A 21,714-nucleotide genomic window follows, 5' to 3' on the forward strand; every position below is an offset into this window, starting at 1 on the left:
AAAAGGAAAACAGCTGCTTGGAGAATTAAGCTTGAAGGCAGACATGAATGCAGTGTGAAAATAATAATGTATTTCAGGTCAATTTTTTCTGTAATACTGGCATTGAAATCACTTAATAAGGGGAAGTGTGGATATGTATAAAATCAAGCGTTGTCAAAGAAAATGTAAAAGCAGTAAAATGCATACAATTATGAATGAAACTACAGCAAAAAAATGTAGGAGTGCTATAAAGTCAAGGGAAAGGGGGAGTGGACAGTATGAGGGGATTTTTAACTTTTTTATTATTCTTGGAAGAATTGAGGGAGAGTTGATGATTAACTCACTTTGGGCAGGGACTGTTTTATCATGTAATGGTTAAATGCAGTAGGTTAACTCTGTTCTCAGATAAGAAATTTATCTGTTACCATCTTTTTGTCTAAGGCCTGGCTAATTTTGCCTCTTTAGAAGGCATATTTCTTGTATGCCATTTCTGTGTTTAAAGGCCTGTGTACTATGAAAAGAAGAATTGGAGTTCTAGACAGTTTGCTTACCTTAATTCCAGTATTTTGTGAAAACTGTGGTACCTTCAAGGCTTCTGTTGGGGGTAGAGATGGGAGGAGGGATAATTCCAGCATCACACATGCTCACAATTTCACGGGTAATTTTGATAGTGTTTACTGCCTTAATTTATCTTTTCAACAGATACACCCCCAACATTGTTTTAAATATTTCTTGATGCTAATCGTGCAGGAAAAATAATGAAATATTAGGTGAATTCTTGCAGTGGAGATACTGACTCTATAGTACTGAGTAAATCCACTCTGCTTTCTTCTGAGTCAGGCAAAATATTACAGTTCAAGGAAGGCTTAGTACAAGATTCTGTTGTTGTGTAGGATTGCATCTCCTCTAGCCTCTGTATCAAGATATCTTAGACTTTCTTTCAGATGCCTGAGCAAGATAAAAACAGAGTAAAATATAGATTACTGTAAAGGGCATATAGTAAAGGTGGCTGTTAGAATGCCCTGCACTGATAAGGTACAGACAATATTAGCTCTCCGTATTTTGGATCTGGTGTACATTTACACAAAAAGTAAGTACAAGCATTAATAATAACACTTATTTCTCATACATCTTTCTCCTTCTAGGCTAAATTGTCTTGTTATTTAAACCTTTTTGTCTTGTTTTGACTTAAACCAATGTTAATTTGTGTACTAAATGCAAATGATAGCCTTCCATCTTCATTCTTGGGAAGCTCAAGTGGGATTCATATGAAATGAAAATTACTGCAGTCTGGGAAGGGCCTAGTGTCTGATAGTGGATTTTGAGACTAGTTTTACCCCCCTGTGTCCTAGTTCTGACCAGGACAGAATTAATTTTCTTTGCAGTACCGAGTGTGGTGGTGTGTGCTGTAGTCCTGGCTGCCAGGGCAGCTGAGCTTGCTGGGTTGCTGAGCCTAAGAGTTCTGGCTGCTATGTGCTGTCTGAGTGGGCAAGGCCAAAACCCAAATGTTACTCATTGCCTTCTATCTCGTTGCTGGGGAGGTAAGGGAAAGGGTCTCTTTCTCTCAGGGTTTCTTTCTGATCCCGGAGAAAGTGTGGTGGGCAGGGGGTCTGTCTGCCATTGGTTTTTCTTGTCCTGGACTCGCTGAGCATTTTTGCATGTAAATAACCCTCTCTTTGTTTACATTTTTGTCTTTAGTGTTGTTGCTGTTGCTGTTCATTTTCTTATCTCATTGCTGTTTCCATTAAAAGTCCTTACCTCAATCCTTGATCTCTGCCTTTTGTATGTCCCACTAGAGGGGGAGGGGAGCAGTTTACAACTTCCTTTTTTTACTGGGAAAACTAAGCTTGGGAATACCATTCCTAAACCACAGCACCCTTTGAGAAAGTCACTTGTTAACCAAAGAGCGATGATGTTCCCCAGTTTTAGAGCAAAATTTAATAGAATGAACCTTTTCTTGAAAGGATCAGGTGAAGACCTACTGCTTTTCAAATATTGATTTCTGTGAGGATAAAATGCCCTAATATTACACTACAGTGATGAAGTTGAAAATTATTTGGCATAATTTTCCCTATGGCTTCTAGAGGGGATTAATACAGAGTTTCTGAAGGAGTTATGCTTTATGTATTGTATGTCTACTTGACAAAGTAGATATTGCTGAAGCATTTTGATGATGGCTTGTTTGGAGCTGTCTGGATGTTGCTGGAAGTCTGGAAACCTATGGATCGCAGCACTAGGAAATGTCTGATTTCACCCTTCTCTGAGAACTTCATCTTACCAGTGTCTGACAAGTAGAGTCAAAAAGGAAGGAAAGAAGACTCATAGACCTCTTTTTATGTAGAAAGCATTAAAGAAGTAAAACACACCTATTTAAATAGGTTTGTATAACTTAGTTTTTTGCAGTCACTTCCTAATTCTCTTTTTTCTGTCCAGATGACAAGGAATTAACCTTTTGAGGTGATAGATATAAAGCTCTCCCTGACTGCATATGTCACTGATATATTTGAGGATTGACATAAATGGAATATCAAAGATGTGTACATTGCAATCAGTGCCTTAAGCTCTTTATGGCACCTTTTTAGTTGAGCATGATAGGAGCCTATGCAAAAAGGGAACCAAAATTTAATGTAAAGAAGCAGAGAGAGCAGATGGGAAGTTAATTCAGGTTTTCCAGTTCTGTGAAATGTTATCCTGGATAAATGGGCAAGAAACTGCAGCTTTGTTGTACATTTTTCTTCTAGACTCAGGCAGGCTGTTAGCAAATTGGGTGCAGAAGCATTTATGGGTTCCGCTTTGCCAATGTAACAAAGAACAATAGCACATTTGGAAGACTGATTGGAAAGTGTTAAAAGATTATCCTGTGCTGCTGCTTGGGAACTCCTAGCTTCCAAAAGAGTCCCGGAGACCTCAGCAGCTCTCTGTGGATCTACTGTTAAAATAAAATGATGAAGCTGAGGCTTTTGATTTCTTGGCAAACCTGTGGTGATTTACCAGGGTACACACCCTGTGTCAGTGGTCAGGCACATAGCCACTGCATAGCTGTCTTAGATGACAAGATTAATGAGGTGGGGTTTAATGATTTCAGGAAACAAATGTTTAGCCCATGTGGTTTGGAGATGTTTTTCATTTGATCTGTTCAGTCAAGATCTTGCATTGTGTTTTTAAACTGAGATTTGATTAAAAATAAGATTCTGAATTGTTGCTTTGCATCAGCTTGTTGGTCTTCCAAGAGAAGACAGTTGCTTTAGTAATGTGATTGTTCCACTTTTGCATAGTTTGCAGAGATAAGTAAGAACTTAAGGTGGACATATTGCCAAGACCAGTATATAGCTTGTTTATTGACGGTGGCTGAAAGTAAGCAGAAATTAACAGTATTGATACATGCTTGTCATCTTAGTACAATTCCTTGAATATTCTCCTTGCTGCTAGTTTGTAGCTTAGGCTTCGTGAGCTGGAGATGTGGTCTGCCTCATTAGTACCTGTAGGGAGACAATTCTGAGTGGTGTCACTCTGTGATGGGGAGTGTGGCCCTGTGGCCCTGTGACCTGTGTGGCCCTGGACTCATGGTTTCCTGCCCACAGCCAAGTGACACCTCTGAGCAGAGAGCACGGGCACTGAGAGCCCGTGAGCACTCCTAAGGAATGACTGGCCTGCACCTTGGTCATCTCCCCTTGGGACACTGGATGAAGAGCCTTAGGAATTGAGTGGTACAAATTACGTAGATTATGATGAATTCTGGAATAGAAGCAGAATAGTCCTCACACACAAAATTGTGTAATTGTCCGTGTGGTAAGTGTCTTATTCCAATTTGTCCTTCAGACTTGGAACCTTATTCCTTCAAGGGGAAAATAGAGGAATATTTCTTAATATATTTTTCTTGTTTTCATTTTTGACTAGCTTTCAGAGTTTAAGTTTCAGAATTAGCACTCTAGATGTTTGCATCTCTCGTTGCTTTAAATATGTTTCTATGTAGGAAAAAGATACAGTTTTGAGAACAGAGAACTGTATCTAGTGGAAGGATGATGTGAAGGACTAGCAAGTGAATGGCAGGAATTCTGGGGGAATCAGCTCTGGTCAGGGCTGCAGTGAATGATGTTTCCCAATGGGAGGAGTGTTACAGTAAGCCATCCATTGCATTGCCTAACTGCAACATCTCATATTTTAACTCACTCTTTCTGAACTTGACAGGCAAATATTTGCTTCCCAGTGCAACTGGACAGCAGCTGTGGCAACCTGTAGAAACCACTAATCTTGTTCGGATGCGCTACCAAACATTTGGACAGTCAGCACCTTCACTCACTGCTAGTTTGGTGAGTAACTTTTTTCAATGCTAGAAATGTACCAAAAAATTTTATCTCTGTGTCTCTTGGTGGGAGGGTGGGGATCAAACCAAAGTCTATTTCCAGACCAATCTCTTCTCCTTACACTGCATTTTTTAAGTACTTATTGCTTACCTACACACAACTTTACTTAATATGTTGAGTGTGGCTGAATAACATTTATGGTAGCAGTAACTCTGAATTGGGTTACTGTATTTTGCATAAAGCCTGAGCTGAATGTTGCATTAATATAGCTGCTTGCATTTAAATTGTTTCTTTCCTTAAAAAAAGGCATGCTGTAGAAGGCAACTGTCCTTTCTCCTGAGCATTCTTTTCTATCAATGTCTCTTTCCCCTTCTGAAAGTACTTAGTCCTCATGAGGACACAGATGTGTGAAGCAAGAGTTTAATGAAGTCTTTTGGATAAAAGTATAAGGGAAGAGAAAGGGGCAGAGATGCATCATACACTTGACCTTTCAGCTTTTTGGTTTCAAGCATCTGTTTCATGCTTTGTGTTTCTGTGTATTAATATCTTAAGAAGTGTTGGAATTTAATGCAGGGCCCTGTGTACTAGCTTATACTTTTCTTGAAAGAGTTGTGGTAAGATGTTGCTTGTATAAAGAAAGAAAAAAATTATTAATGCTTTGCCTCCCCTGTTGCTTCCCTTTAGCTGGTCATTAAAACTTGGTTGATCCATATCTACTTTCTAGGAGAAGCTTATTTTGTGATTTTTTAAAAATTTTTTTTGAACATAATATTCAGGTTGAAGGCAGCTATGGTCAGCCAATGTTGAAGAGATATCGTCATGACTCTCATATGTTATTGATAGGTCGATGGCTGTTTTCTCCATGATCTGTCTGAAGTAGTATTTCGCTTCAAATGCAACAAATCTTGACTTAAAAATCTAATCTTGCCTTCTGCTTGGTGGTGGTAGTGCTGCTGTTTATGGCTCTTTAGGGCAGATACGGCTTTTTGGACTCCACACTGACTGCAAACACTTAATTCTATTGGAAGTTCTATGCTTTGAATCCTAATATTTTCCAGGGAATTAAATGTCAACCTATGAATATTGTTAATTGTGAATTTTGTGAATGAAGTATTTGGATTATGTATAATTGAAATGAAAAAGAAAGTAGACGAATGGTCAGAAATGAATTTAAATTGCATTAAACCCACATTCTTTCTTCTTTTCTGTATTTGGGAATAAAAAATTATTTCTTCCACATTAACTGAATTTAAAAAGGGCTGTGTTGCTGTTTGATGGTCTGTTTCTATCTGCACGACTTTTAGGGGGCATGCTGCTAGCAATATTGTGTTTTTGTTGTGCTGTGATGCTTAAACTAGAGGAAGAGGAAGATGCAGCACCATTTTGACAATAATGACTTTTTTTTTTACTTTAAATGGTCATAAAACAGTAGACTAATGAAAAATTCAGTGAGCCTTCCTTCCTTAAGGCCCTTTAACTCATCACCTATATAGTTTTATGGCATATCTGTCTGCCACAGGCTTCTTCCTTCCTGTCTCTCCACATCTTTCATCTGTGCCTGACTGCAGTTTCTTTCATGCTGATGCAAAAGCAGGCAAGAACCGTCTAAGCAGATCTGAGCAGATTGTGTGCAGGGTGGAGGTGCAGGTTTCTCAGAAGTGCTTATTTCTTATCTGGAACTGCTGATCAGACTTGTGTCCTAAGGAGGTTAATGTTAGTGTCACATAGGCAGAGCTCTTCTTAAGCCTCCTTTGACAAATATTTTGCTGTCAGGCTTTTGAAGGACTTTGGTCTTTGCTTAAAAGGGGCTATAAGTTAGGGATCACTCCCTCTCCTTGCGTACTTTTCTTTTCCACTTGATTCCATGATTTGATTGAATTTGGGAGAGTTGAATTTGGGAGGCCTATTGTTAGATTCTAGTAATTGGAGCTTTTACTTTTAATCATGCTTAGGAGAGAGTTTACTCTTATGTAAAAGTGATTTTTATGAAGAATTTTCATGTAGCTGGTCACAGTCTTGAGTTGAAATTACTTTAAATGTATTGCCTTGCTCATCTGAAAAACAATTAACCTGTTATTAGTTCTTTTACCAGACCCAGTCATTCTCACTTGGTTGATACTCAGCTGATATGGATCTGACTGAGTAGTGATTATGAGCCGATACAGACAAGAATAACAAGTGAACAGGTCAAAGATACATGCTAGTGCTTAGTGCAGTTGCAAACAGGGTACAAAAAGTGTAAATTTTTTTTCTTGTTGTGTCAATAATGTATTAAAAATTCACAAAATCTCGCACTGGTTCACGGGTGTAAAACCTTTCCATGGGAAATGATAGATTTTTTTTTTACAGAATATTGATTAAAAATGGGCTGCAGGTTGTTGCTTTAGGTACAGTTCAATAGCTATGCATGATTCCCTCCTGTAGTATAAGCAGTTGTACTATAAATTAAAAATAGACTTTCTGTGTAGACCCGCAGAGCTGGTTTAAAGATGTATAGGAGAAGGCTGATTTTGTGATGAGTGGGTAGTGTATTGGATTTGATGTGGACCCTTAATTCACAGAATCATGGAATAATCTGAGTTGGAAGGGACCCAAAAGGATCATAAAGTCTAGCTCTTGGCCCTGCAGGGAACAACCCCATAAATCACACCATGTGCTTGAGAGCATTGTCCAAATGCTTCTTGAACTCTGTCAGGCTGGTGCTGTCACCACTTCCCTGGGGAGCCTATTCCAGTGCCCAGCAATTCTCTGGGTGAAGCAACTTTTGCTAATGTCCAATCTAAACCTCCCCTGTTAGAACTTCAGGCCAATCTCTTGGGTTCTGTCACTGGGCACCAGAGATAAGAGATCAGTGCCTGCCCCTCCTCTTGCCCTCATGAGGAAGTTGTGACTGCATTGAGGTCTCCCGACAGTTCAGAGGCAGCTCAGTCAGAGTTGTGCTACTCTTCAGTTTCTGTCATGAGCATTTTGAACTGTCCATGACAGACAGTTCTCTGGTGGTGACACAGACAATGGGACTCTGCACAGAGACTTGGTGTGGACTTCAAAACATTAGGAAAATGATGCGGAATGTCTTCAATGCTGAATAGAAAGGGAAAGCTGAGTTGAGGAGTGGTTCTGCTTTAGGATGTTTTTATGGGTCGTGTTGGTCTGGTTGGTCTCTTCCTCTCCATGGTCAGTAATAGTTGCTTCTGGAAGGCAATTCAGTGTGTGCATCTCAATGCTGAGTTTTGCAGGAGTGTAGGAAAAGTGTAGTAGAGCTAGTTTATCTCATTCCTTGCACTGTAGGCTGTCAGTCATCTCACTTGACTTCAGGCATCTTTTCAGGGTAGGATGGGTTTGGAATTAACATGAAGTTGCTGCCTCATTCAGTGTCCAAAGTTTAGGGGTCTTCTTCCTGTTCTCTACCAGTCCCCTGCCACTCCATAAATATTTTGAAATATAATTTGTAGACTTACTGTTTTGACTTTTCCATTTATTACTGAGAGGAATTTTTGGAAAATGCTTCAAAATAAATTGAAATAAAGGCAATTTTGTTAAGTTCTCATTGTAATAAGCTGATATGCTTAAAGTTATGGTAACAAGTCTGAAATTGAGCAATTAATTACTGTTTTATTGGCATAAAGGTATTTTGTGGGACACAAATTGAATGAAATTCTTGATTTTAACATTTTCTAGTTAGGTTCATATATAAAAACAATAGAAGCCTAAAGTGTCTATGATACATAATGATAAGTGGGTAGATGAAAGGAAATTAATTTGCACAAATTAATTGGGAAAAATTTTTCATATTTGGCTTTGTCATCATTTACTGTAAACTCCTGTTACTACAGACTTTATTGATTTATTGCTTGTTCGGCTGTATGGTTTTTTTTTCGCTAATTAAAAAAAATAATAATCTCTTACTTTAAGGAGCAGGCAGTCTTTCATTTTGTTTATCTGATTTATATAAATTAAAAAAATCCTTTGTGTCACATGAAATGTTTCTCACGGTCCAGAGAGCTTTCTGAGAGAGCATATTTCATGAGTACTTTATGGTAACTTGCTCTATGAAATATTCACGTAATAAAAATACTATAATAAAGATCCTCAAATGAAACATGTAGATTGTAATACACTTGGCTTTTAAATTCAGTCAAGACTGGATGTGTTATTTCAGCTTTATGGCAAGTATTGAGCTTAGGTTGGCTATTCCTTCTGTTGTCTGAGATGAGTATACAGCATGAAGTAGATTAGACTCTGAAAAGCATATGGTTTCCTCATGGAAATGTGAAAGATGCCAATGAAATAACTGTTGGTTTAATAATGGATCATCTTTTAGTACTTAGAAATAATTTCTAGAAACATCAAAACTAGAAAAGCAGTAAAACTGGCCTTTGTGAATGGCTTATGCCCTTTTCTACTAAGCAGTGAAGGGATGTTTTGTCTAGGTATGACTGGAAACATTTGCTACTTTTTAGCAAATTACTTACTTTACGTTTTACAGGGTTTATCTCTTGATTTCTTCCCCCTCCAAAACAGGCATTCCCCCACAAACTGCCTTCCTCAAAATGACAGAAGACTGAATTTGCAAATATCTGTACTTTGGTTGCTTTTTATTTCCATTTTATCAGTGTTAATTTGTAAGAATGGTCTTATGGAAACTGGAGGGGGCTAATTATATAAAGTGCTTGTTTATAAGTTGGATTGCTGAAAGGAAGAAACATAAGAAATGTCCAATATCTATGAAAAACAGTTCTACTTCTTCAGAAAGAGCTTTCCCTCTTCCTTTCTTTTTAATAGTATAATACTGAAAATGAGTAAGTGTGTCTTTGTTAAATATGCCATTAACTTCAGCTAAATTGACATAATGTTGACAGTTATTATGGGAACTGTTTCAAAACTAATTATGCTAATTAGAACTTAACTACCAGTAATTGCATGTATTCAAACAGCACACCAACACCCTTTTGTGTTGTTTCCCAGATGTAAGACAGCCATTTGTTGTCTGAGAAGCTGCAAAATTACTGCATAGATAATAAATGATAGCGAACAAATAAAATACATTCTTTAGAAGTGCTAATTGGTTAGATAAGTGAATGACAGTATCAATTGTGCTTAGCCAACCCATGTAATTTAAAAAAGGCTTTTATTTAAATGTTTTATTCTGGAATTGTAGGAAATTTTTCAAATCACCAGTTGTCTGTGTTCAGTTTTATATAATGAATATCAGGTGTAGCTGAACTTATTTTAAAGTAAACTTCCTTGACAGCAAAAGGGAACTGCATGTGAAATTTGGGTTTCTTTAAGTTTTAGTTCTTCCTGTCCAGGGATTCACGTTTTCAGTGCTTAAGTGTGAGCAGGTAATTAATACTCTGACAGTTAATGCAGCGCAAGTACAAGGATGGCACTTGTGAGAAGCACAAAAACTATATAATAGAAATTGCCAAAGTAGCCAGTCTTGGTTTGTTATCTCTAATCTTCCCAAAATAGTTAGCTGGACTTCAGAAACACAGAGTCTGAACTGAGGAAATAGCTTGAATGCTAAACCACTGTATAAAGCTGGAAACTATATTCTTATTTAACATAAAATAATCTTAACATCTAAGAGTAATTACTGAAAATCTTTTTAAAATGTGAGGTCTTTATTCCTATGAAGTGCTAAAATTGTCAAGTAATGATAGCAGGTTTTCTGTACTTCAATTGCTTCTAACTTTTAAGACTAGAGAGCTGTTCTCCCTTGTGTACTTTATTCCATTTATTCCTTACCCGTGAATACGTATTTGCTTTCATATTTCTTTCTATTTGCCTTTTAACAAATACTTAATTGCAGTTCTAATTCAGTAGATAGATCTAATTTAGTAGTAGCAAGAGAGAGGTGAATACATCTTCATAGAAATGCCTATATGCTTTGTATTTGTACACAACAAAAGGCCAGAGTAGACCTGGTCCAGAGGTGTGAAATTACAATACTTTGACGAGCTGATGCAAGAAGTTGGTGACTGGGTAGTCTCTTCCATAAATACAAGTATATCTCTACTTGGCTCTATCATTGTTTTCAAAATAGTCATGGTGTACTTGAATTTACAACAAAACTGTAGATTCAGCTGCTTGACAGAATTCTAGATACTGAATCCTTTCCTAAGTCATCTGTTTAAAATTAGTGGCTTTATTAATTCTTATACTTTCTTGCTTGTTCTTGGGTGTGGATAAAATACAGATGTAGTGATGGCTGGGGTCAACATTTCTCCCAGAGAAAGCTTGTGATTTCTCATAATTGAGAACACAGCTTCTTTGTGCTGCAAATTATCATTAGTTAAAGAATAATGGGAAAAGTAAGTAAAATAATAATCTCTCAGAGAAGACTATCCTAGGTTAAAAAGTCCTGTAAGCATATGCAGTGTGTTTTTCAAAAATACCCCCTTTGTGGTGAAATAGGTCACTTCCCATCAGCCTCAGTTACATTCCAGCTGTCAGGATGTAGTGAGCATGAGAGAGAACTGAAAGGAGATACTGCACCGTTTATTAGAGGTGAATGTAGGTATAAGCCTCTTCTGTATGCTGCTAATGGTACAGAATGAGTAGAAAACAAATACATGTAGGAGCTAAGCAGGTCATCCCTGTTTTGCTTGAGTACCATGCTTGTGTTTTCCTTATGTCCCATATAATAGTCTTCTTCCTTCATGAGAGACTGAATGGTGAAAAGGCTCACTGGGACCAGTTTCTAGTTTTAGGTAATCAAGAATCTAGGGCTGTTCAAATTTTTGTCAGCTGAGGATGTCTCTGTTCTTCTAGTGTAGGACCCACACGGTTGAGATCAGTAAGCTAGGTTAAATATAGTGCATCACCTCTGGAACTGAAGCTTCTGACTGTGTTAGTAGTGGCTCTGAATAAGGGCTTATTCTTGTCTGCTGTAATATTTGAGTTGCCTGTGTATGGTGTTAGTGATGGTTATCTTAAAATGTCATCTAGAATTGTGTTGCCACTATCACTTAGAAAGTGGGAAAAGTGGGAAGTGTTACCAAAGTGAGGCTGTGAACTTTTCACCCAGGTAGAATTTGCCCCATGAGAGACAAAGGAGTAGTGGTGTTTCACAGAAAGCTATATAACCAGAAGAAATCAATGTGTAATCATTTATAGTGTTTGAAGTTTAAATGCCTTTCTGGGAATAAAACTTTCTCGGCTTGTTGTTGGACTTAGGGGATAACTGCGCAAAATGATAACCTGTGATTAACAAGAGATAAAACTCAAGAATATGGTGAACTTCTTTGGCCTTAGACCAAAAGGTTCTGGAGCTCCTTAGAAGTTTTATACATGTGGAAATGGAAGGGGGATAAAGAGGTTGGAAAGGACGTGCAGAGCGGGAAGAAACTGGAAGAATGACTGACATTTGGAAGGATTGAGGAAAATTTAACCATAATACTGTCTCGGGTTCCATGCTGTCTTCTGATCCCTCTGGTCACAAAAAGCAGACTATTGTGAATTCATTGTCTGTCAGTTAGCATATTAATTGAAACACTGATACATCTACAGTTTGTAACATTTGATGAGAAAATAGTAAACAACAAGGAGATCTTCCTTTGCTTGAGGAGTTCTGTGCTCATGTACGAATCTAATTTGATTGGTCTGATTTGCAGTCTCAGAAGTACATAATGGAAGTTTAAACTAATTTCAATCACAGCTCTGTCTTTAAAATAAACTGAGATAAAGTCGGCATGGGGAATAATGTGATGAGTATACGAAAACTGCTGTCTACTTCTGTCTGCGTTCAGGGTCTGAAGTGAGAGGTCTTGTAACCTCAAAGTGAGAGTTTCCTGTGTGGTGTGGGTAAGTGTAGTAGGTTAGGGTATTTTTTGGTGTTTTTATAAGGCAATTGCAATGTCTTTGACTGTTCTTAGCAGTCTTAGGAATTTGGTACTCATGCATAATTAGAATAGGTTGATTAATTAAAAAAAAAAAAAAAGGGGTAGAGGACAAGATACTGTTCCACTGACCTGAATTTTAATAGCAATGCTCTATATTGTTAAGAAACTTAGTTTTTAGCATTGTAAAAACTTTATTGCTAGTGCTGCTACTGCTATAAAACTTGATCCCTGTTTTGCAGTTTCAGTTAACAAAAATGCAAATACTAAAATTCTTTGAAGTTACTAGTAAAGTTTGGCCTAAAATGATGGGATTGTTTGGAAGCTGATGAGATGTATTCCTTTCTGCTAATTTTTTTTTGCTGTGGGGCAGCAGCCTGATATTAAAGGATAACGAAATAGGGCACAATTCTAAATTGGTTAACATTTTTATTTTCCTTCCTGTAAGCTGACATGTTATGCCTGTGGTACTTGCAAAGTGACTGTAATGTAGCAGAGGATGGAAGCAGACAGTTTTGAAACGATATCTCTCATTCCTCAAGCTGAAGTACTCCCATGGTTCTGATGATAGCTGTAAGTCTCAAAACAAAGAGACTCAAACTGAGTTGAATGACACTGCTGACTTACAGGCACTGGAGCAGGGTGGGGAAATGTAGTTTTTCCAGATCTCTGGTGGGAATGAACATTGCTCCACATTTATTTATTTAGTTAGTGTTTTTTGAGTTCTGCAAAGCAAAGGTATCTAGCAAGAATTTTTCTGAACACACAACAGAGTACTTTTGTGTTGGATGGTGCATTGCTGCTTCTGATCTCTTACAGTTTTAGGTTTAAAAGCAACTGCTGTTTTACTGACCTGAAACTTTAAGTGGGTTGACACATGCTGCTGGGTATTCGTAACTCTGGTTTTTAGTCATACTTTCTTGTATGTTCACGTGAAACCAGATGTGTTACTGTAAAATGCACTTTTGTCCTGTGGGGGCAGGTGGGAATGTGGACTTTGGTATTTTTTACCATACCTTACCTGTTAGTATTCTTGCAGTCTCTCCCTTGTTCTGGAAAATGGTGATTTAAATTGTTCTGGCTTCACTGGTGTGATGCAGTCATCGCATTTGCTTATCTCTTCTATACCCTGCCACAATGGACTGATTATTTTTAGCATCAAATCTGTTGTCACCTCAGTAAAGCTAGAAAGTATTGTTTGGGGTTTTTTTTCCTTTTATCATAGTATGCCCAATTGTGGTGCATATGTCTCTATCCAATTTAATCAGATTTTTAATAAAGTCATAGTACAGTAAGATCATTGCGTCTGTTAAGAATTTTCTTTCATAGTGTTGTGGAGATTAAGAAACTAGGTAAGTGCTCAAATTGACCCAGTGTCACTTGAGTAAAAGATATAGTAATCAGCAGGAGATTGGTTAACTGCTACTCTCTCATGGATGCATTTAACCTCTTGATCGTTGCGAAATAGCTGCAATTATGTGGTGCAGTGGAACATACTTAGTATTTGGTCAGTTAAATTCAGAAATTATGGTTGGCTTTGTAAGCATGGAATAATTTCATAGTAATAATATATACTTGGCTGATCACAGATTTCTTTTGCTATCTGTTGAGTTGTCTATTTGAGAGAGGATGAAGGTGGTAAGAAACGAAGTTGAATTATGAGATTGCCTGCTGTAAATGAGGGAGAAAAAATCATGTTAAGTAAGAGAACTAGCCTACAGTGAAGTTGGATCTCAGTGTATTTCATTATTCTCATAAAAATTTTTCTTTCCAGTAACAGCATAGGCTGAACAAACATTCCTAGCATGAAGTTGCTTTTCCAGAAAATTGTAATTGTGAATGAATCTTTTTGGTATGCTTGTTATATGTCTTCTACCTATTAAATATGGGATTGCAACTAGGGATCATTAGGACAACATTCCCTTTTATTCCAGACTTCCTTACTTTGCTGATTTGTAATGGAACTTCTGTCCATAGGGAGTCAAGACTTCAGCAACGTAAACTATCTTCTGAATTAATTTGAATGTTGAAAGGCTCTCTAATGAAGGAGAGTGTTTTTGTGAAGCAGCTGGACCATGTATAGTGGAAAGTATTGAATCTTATAGTGGAAGAAACAGCCAAAACACGCTAAGAAAAATTATGTGTCCTTATGAGAAAGTACATTAATATATTATCTCATTGAGAAAACACTGCATTATTGCAAGTGTTGAGATTAAATACTTTTAAAAAGGAAAATGGGACATCAAAGTAAAGGAGTCTAGATGCATCATTGTTCCGAGTGATCTCAGAACAGGAACTGAAACCTTGCCAAAGTTTGATTATTTTGGTTGGAGTGGAACTTGCCTGCTACTGATTTCACTTGAGAATCAAACTTCTAAATGTCTAACAGGTATTATTCTGAATGTAATTGCTATTTCTGTTTTGCCATGAGATTTTTTAAAGAATCTGTTTCCTTTTCCATTTACAACATATGAAATATTCCACTGAGCTGATTGTTAGAAAAGCCTCAGCTCAGAGGGGTTTTTATTTGTTCTCTGAAAACATAGCTATATGTGTGGCACTACAAATTCTAAGATTAAAAATGGCGTAGCTTCTGTATGTTTGATGTTAGGTTTTTTTGGGGAGATACTGAGACAAATAGTTCAGCAATTTTTGAAAAAAAGAGAGAACATTATATGCGTATTTCAGTTCTTGCTGAAGGGAGACCCATGAGAGATTCAGACTGTACTCATGATGTGCTTGTCTTTTCAGAAAGAAATTTATTTTATGTTATTGTGTAATTATGGAAGATGTAGAGAATTGGAGGGCTGACTGCCTTTTTTAAATTGACGATCTAGCTATGCCTTTTGATGGAGTAACACACACAGTATTTGATGGAAAAGGCAAAATGGATGAAGCTGGCATGTCTGTTGTGAACTGTTTTCTTGTATATGTTCTGTCACTGAAAGAGGAATTGGTTGACTTCTTTAAGTAACTTGTTTGAAAAATTGGTTTTCTTCTGCAGAAGTTATTTTTTCCTGTAATATTTTTATGAGGGATTGATTACATGAGGTAACAAATCAGCCCCTCCGAGTGAGTGAGCCCAGAACAAGTTGATGCAAGGAGGATTTTGTCCGGCAGGTGGCAGAGGACCCGGTGTGTACCTGCGTGCGTAATGGGGACTGTTGGCAAGGCAGCCCTGCTTTCATGGGATAAAGTACTTTATTTTCAAGAACCTTAAAATACCAGTAGCAGAATCAGCAGTGTTTTCTTTTATTAAGAAACAGCAGCAACCCTACTTCCTTAGAAGTAATAAATTGTTGCACATATCGTGGTTTGCAAGTTTATCAGGTTTATCAGCTCTAGAAGAAGAGAATTAGTGTCTTGATAACTGAGGAATCTTGCATTTTCCCTGCTTGTTTGCAAGTTGTGTAGGTTTATCAGCACTAGAAGAAGAGAATTAGTGTCTCACTAACTGAGGAATCTTGAATTTTCCCTGCTTGTGATCTGTATCCTTAGTAATATACAGTGAGAATAATAAACTGTCTCCTAATGGAGACATGGATGCACTTAATTGGAGTGGATCTTGGACACTCAGGAAGCCAGCCTGGCTTACCTGAATGTGTGTTTGTGTGATGTGGTGAAGTGGAACACAAATTAAATTGTGCTCTATCGATCCATGCAGTGATTATTGCCCAAAAGTCTTTACTTCTGAAGTATAGAAGAGATGTAAATGTAGTAATGCACTTTGTGTGTGTGGGTAGGATTGTATACTGAAAGAGGATAGAGGAAAAAGCAGGTGAGAACTCATGGTTTTATTGTGGGGCCAGCAATGCCTTCTCAGTGCTGTAGCTGGGGACTCAGAAGTGCCTTGAAAACATTTGGCTGGTGGAGCATATGTGTTTTCTTCTGGGAAGTAGTGGGTTAACATGTTACACCCTGGAAGGGAGCTGTTGGTTTCACATGGAGCATTTATTCTGTACTTTTTGTAGGCCCTCAGAAGGGACATTAGGCAAATGTATACAGGAGCAGCAATGGCTATATAGATGAAATATTGTAACCTTTCCACTTTAAATAGTCAAAATATGTATTGGTCGCAGTGTCTAAAATTGTATATGAATTACTGGGCCTTTTTAGCAGTTGATTGTGATATTGGGGATGTAACTTGATTCTGTTAAATTCATTAGTTTCTCAGAATTTCAATGTATGTTACTAATTATTAATAAATTTGCTTTATCAATCTGAAATTTAGACACGGCAACTTTAGCTCCTAACATTCTAAAGTGTGAGAATTCCTTTCTTAATTTCTTAAAGCAATGTGCAGCTTCATGTTATATCATTGCATAGCTTCTATGGGTAAATAAAGTCTTGGAAAAGAAATAATGAAAACTGAGTGGTGGATTTTCATTACCCTGTTCAAGTAGTTTGTGATTAAGCTGGCCTATATTCCTGCACTGACTGAATATCTTAAATACACTTTCCTGTTAATACTGAAACAACAACCTTTCCTGTGGTTATATGAGAAAATTCTTGAAAAATAAATTGCAGAGCTACAGTTCTGTTTTCTAGTCTAGATGTACAGACTGAGAAGGTATCTGTGGCTTCGGGCAGATTTCAGCGTCGCTTATCTCAGTGACGGTGTTAAGTGTTGGTCTGTCAATTTTTGCTGCTAATTTTGATTAAATGTCTCACTTCTGGTGCTGTAGCCAATTTCAGTGACAGTTCACAGATAACAAAACTTCCAAAACTTGAAGGAACAAGAGGCAGATGGATAGAATTGTTTCCATAACCCTTTTCTCCTCAGATAACATTAAAAACATTGCATTAAAGAAAACTCATGGGTTGTGTAGAAGTACAGAGTCACACTATAATCCTTTGATTTACTTAAGATGGCTTAAGTATAAAATTCTTTAAAGGTAATCTTCATTTTGTTTCACTTCCCTTTTGTTTCTCTTCTATCAGATCGATTAAAAAAATATATGCTTGTCTCCCATCTCCCAGCACCACACATGGATTTTGCTTTCATGCTTCTGAGACATCCTGTGATGATGATCTGGTATCCATTAAGATTCTAATGAAATCCCTTTTCCCCAAAGCATTTTGGAGTGACAGTATGGATGGTTTGGTGTGGATATATATGTATGGGACAGTTGAAAACTTCTGGTGATGTTTTTGGGTTTTTTTTTTTTTGTGTGTGTGTAATAGAAAAAAAAAAGTACTGTGTCTGAATAGGGTGTTTAAAATTCAGTGTAAATACTCAGTGTAAAATTCCTTTAGGAACTGAAACTGTTTTCAGAATACTACAGAACAGGAATGTTATCTAGATTATTTCTTAATCATATGCAGAGTATGATTGTGGAACACAAATGTGGCTCAATTTCTTTTGTGACCATCAGAAAAATAAACTTGAGCTCCTTTGTGGAACTGTAATGTTGTCTTCCCTTGACAGTTTATTCTTTAAACTACTACAGAAGCACAGAATCACACGTCTGGGAAGGGACACACAAGGATAATTGAATCCAATTCCTGATCTTGTGCAGGACACCCCAAGATTCACACCATGTGCCTGAGTGCATTGTCCAAACTCTGTCAGGCTGGTGCTGTGACCGCTTTCCTGGGGTTACTGTTCCAGTGCCCAGCCACCCTCTGGGTGAAGAAACTTTTTCTAATATCCAAATTAAACCCTCCCTGACAGCTTCGTGCCTTTTTCTCAAGTCCTGTCACTGGTCTTGAGACTGAAGAGATCAGTACTTGTCCCTCTGCTTCCACTTGTGAGGATATTGTAGACTCTCTCCTCAGTCTCCTCCAGGCTGAACAGACCAAGTGACCTCAGCTGCTCTGGCTTTCCCTCCATACTCTTCACCGTCTTTGTTGCCCTCTTTTGGACACTCTCTAATGGCATTCTGTCCTTCTTACACTGGAGCACCCAGAAGTGCCCCCAGCACTCGAGGTGAGGCTGCCCCAGTGCAGAGCAGAGCAGGACAATCCCCTCCCTTGCCTGGCTGGTGATGCTGTCCCTGATGCCCACAGGACACGGGTGGCCCTCCTGGCTGCCAGGGCACTGCTGGCTCATGTTCAGCCTGCCATGGCCCCCAGGTCCATTACTGTGGGGCTGCTCTCCATTCAAAACCATAAAAACAGTGTTTGCAGGAGTTTGTTTCAAACCCATTGTAACTACAACATCCAGGGGAACATGCTATGGTATACTCTAATAGTTCTCTCGTCTCTAATGTGCTTAGAAAAAGGCTGTATAAGAATTAATGTTAATCAGTTCCAGGTATCTGTAGTTGTAGTTCACTTACCTTGACTTGTGAAATTATGGCAGTTGAAATACTTTAATTTTCCTAGTAAGTTAGTTGAATAGCTTATCAGTGGACAAAAATACGATGAAAAGCTCCCTTTTTACCTGTGCTGGAGAAAAGTTCCTGTTATTTTGGGTAGCAGGTTATCAGAATATAAGGCAATTATTTCATTGCTTGTTATCTATTCTAAGCATATGAATTCTCACATTTAGGAAGAAAATAATTATTTTTAAAACTCAGTGATGGTGACTGGATGCTGTAGAATATTTAAGGTATAGGAAATAGCCCTGACAGAGATAGATTTAGGGGCAGAGTGCAAATGAGTTTTTTCATGGTGCATAATTAATATGATTTATCATATGCTACCACCATGTGTAGTATGAGAGTGGCAGCCACACATGGGATATGTGTATGCATAAAATTAAATTTAAATTAAATCTGCATTGTAAAACTCTAGTTACATATTCATATATAGTTTTGCATGCTTAGGTTTTATCTGGTTGATTGGCTGATTTCAGTAATTACAGCGATTTCTAAATTTTCTTGTTTTGTCAATCAGTATTATTTTTAAAGTGAAGCTTTATGATTAATGCAAAAAAGTGGCAGTTGAATGAAGATAAAAACTTAATAGATTTATGTAATTGTCCTGAAAACTATCTTCTACCATGTTTCTTTGCAGCTTTAAATAAACATGGGCTTAGAAGTATGTGTCTAAATTAATTCTGAAACATCCTTCACATTTAATCAGGTCAAATGCTTCATTTATAGGGGAGAAAAAAATTTGGCAAAATTGGAGGTTGATTACTGTTGTCCTAAAATGATTTTGCCTTCCCTGATGGGGGGAAGGAAAAAAAGTTTTTTCATTTGCTGTACACATTTTATTTTGTGGTGCATGTACAACTGAATTAAGCCTTTCTGCTGCAAGTGATGTGAAAGTATATGTGAGGTATTTTGCTGTATTTCATATATATGAATATTAGGATAATTATATTAAACATTTCAAAGAGCATGGATTTTTCTTCTAAAACACAAATTCTTATATACCACAGTCTTACCTGCCATGGTTTTGATGGTGAATATAACTGATATTATAGTCTGAAAATAATGAAAGCGTCCAGAAAAAACTATGCTATATGCATTTTTAAACGTGAAGATGCACTTTTGGCAATAACTAAAGATATTAATAAATTGTGAGAAAATTAAGTGGATGCTTTCCTTTTTATGTGCAAACATCTGCCTTTCAGTTTCTTCCAGTACACCTTTATAAAATGCAGCATAAGCCTAGGAAAATGCCACTTATAGAATTGATAGTGAATGCACTTCTCACTGAAAGATAGTTTTATACTCTTCTATTTGGGATTTATCTCATCTTCCACTGGAAGGCAGTCTTCTCTTTGTTTCATTCTTCTGCCTTCCAGTATTACTTAGGTAGCTGTACCAGTGACCTTCAGCATATTGCAAAACATGTTACACTTGCACTCTGTAGTTGGATAGTTTCTTTGTGCGTGTACATCTCTGCTCTTTGTCTGCCTATATTCCTTCTGTAAATTGTTCTGCTATGAAATTATAGCTTCAGTGATACTTGAGGGGTTTTGTTAGACTGTGGACTTTTTGCATCTCTGCCTGTCAGTGACACGTTACTTGGTACGACTTTGTTATACTGTTGTGCCAGTACTGACCTCTGAGCTAGATGGCATGGGTACTTTTAATTCATACATACACAGTTAAATACACAGTTACCCTGAAATGATGGCTTCAGTACTTCAGTATTATTTACCTTTAAAGGAACTGATAAATTCAGTGTTGAGAGATTTTTCATTTCAGTGATTAAAATAAAACTTGTGCAATGTGTATAAAGATTGGGTGTAAAAATGCAAACAACCTTGCAGCTGAAACTTGCAGTGTGTCATGAGAGACAAATGGTAAGATTTTGCCTCTCATCCTTGAAATTTCACAGTCTTTGGTTAATTAATTTTTGCCACCCTTACTGGAAGCATGCAACAGCATTTAAATTGTCATTCATTTGCCTGTGTTTTTTTTGGAAACACAAACACAGAAGAGATCCTATGTGAGGACAACATGGATGCAAATGATTGGGACAAATTTTTAAAATGTTATAAGAAGAAGGAAGAGGACACTGAAATGGAAAAGGGAAAACAGGGATATTGGGTGGAATCCAGAGGAGATAATGTAACATTTTTTCCCCTCTGTTTTAAGCAGGTGAGGGGATCTAGTCACTTTTCAGTTTGATTCTGTAAAGCAAAAAAGTTTTCACTAGGGTCAGCATGCTGCTTAGAGATACTACTCTTGAAAAATGAATTCAGGAGGGATGAGTAGCATTTGTTACAGAGGAAGGCAGGATGGTTGCATATCCCCTTCTGGCCTACAGATTTGTAAATCTCTCAGTCTGTTTGAGTTTCCTTGTCTCCCTCTTGTGGAACCAGAGTTTTGGTCAGTATGAGTGTCTTGTTTCTTAACTAAAGTACTGCTCTAATCCTGTACCTGAAGTCTGTGGTGGCTGAATTTTAAGCCATTGACCAAATGTGATGGATGCATTTGGAGCTGGAGACATGGAGGGACAGAGAAGAAGAAAGTCAGTTAATGTCACTGTGTAATTTAGATAAAAATTGACTGCTTTTTAGAATGATACAGTTGGAAGTATCTGAGAAATGTAGCTTAATAGCAGAAATTATATATTTTTTAATTGTAACAAGTGTAAAACAATAACTTTAATGCATTTCAGTTGCATGAAGAAGAGTTGAGGGTTGGGGGCAGGGAATACAGCAGCCTTTTCTTTCTCTGTTCTTCAGATAAGCTGTTACTGCTCAGTGTTATCCTTTCAGCAATCCTTCATTTTTTTTTTGTTCTAAATGCCTTTGCTCCTGGCAGGTTTTACTACTGTGGAATGTACGTGGACTACTTCTCAAAATGATGCAATATGACACGAAATCAATATTTCTTTTTCATACTAGATTTAAGAGTGTGATTGTCGTAGCCTCATCTTAGACTGTTAATGGGTGAATAGCTAATAATATGGTGACAGCCTTTGAGAGGGAAAAAAAATAAATCAGTGATCTGTTTAACCAGCAGCTTGGAAGATACGAAAACTCCCACTGCCGTTTTCCTCCTTAAAATCTGTGCTTTCAGACATAACCTTTAAGGATCTAGCACCTAGTTTTTGACGGAGACGAGTTTTCCTTGCACCGGTCGGGTCAGCTGAGCCGATGAGAGGTCCTCGGGCGACAAGCCCAAGGTCACAGCCGGACCTGCTGGCCGCGGTGCCTGCACCCCTGAGACAATCCGTCCTCT

The 21,714-nt window shown here is 37.6% G+C and overlaps 1 protein-coding gene across 2 annotated transcripts in view; it reads left to right on the forward strand.

Moving 5' to 3' along the window:
* The window catches only part of MAST4 (microtubule associated serine/threonine kinase family member 4), a 213,752-nt gene that overhangs the window by 12,964 nt on the left and 179,074 nt on the right, over nucleotides 1-21,714 (forward strand). For both annotated transcript variants that reach the window (XM_031063748.1, XM_031063747.1), the window contains exon 2: nucleotides 4,168-4,289. In XM_031063748.1, coding sequence (XP_030919608.1) covers nucleotides 4,168-4,289 — 122 coding nt within the window. The remainder of the gene's footprint in view (nucleotides 1-4,167; nucleotides 4,290-21,714) is intronic.

Source organism: Geospiza fortis, unplaced genomic scaffold (assembly GCF_000277835.1).
Source record: "Geospiza fortis unplaced genomic scaffold, GeoFor_1.0 scaffold557, whole genome shotgun sequence".
Classification (NCBI taxonomy): domain Eukaryota; kingdom Metazoa; phylum Chordata; class Aves; order Passeriformes; family Thraupidae; genus Geospiza; species Geospiza fortis.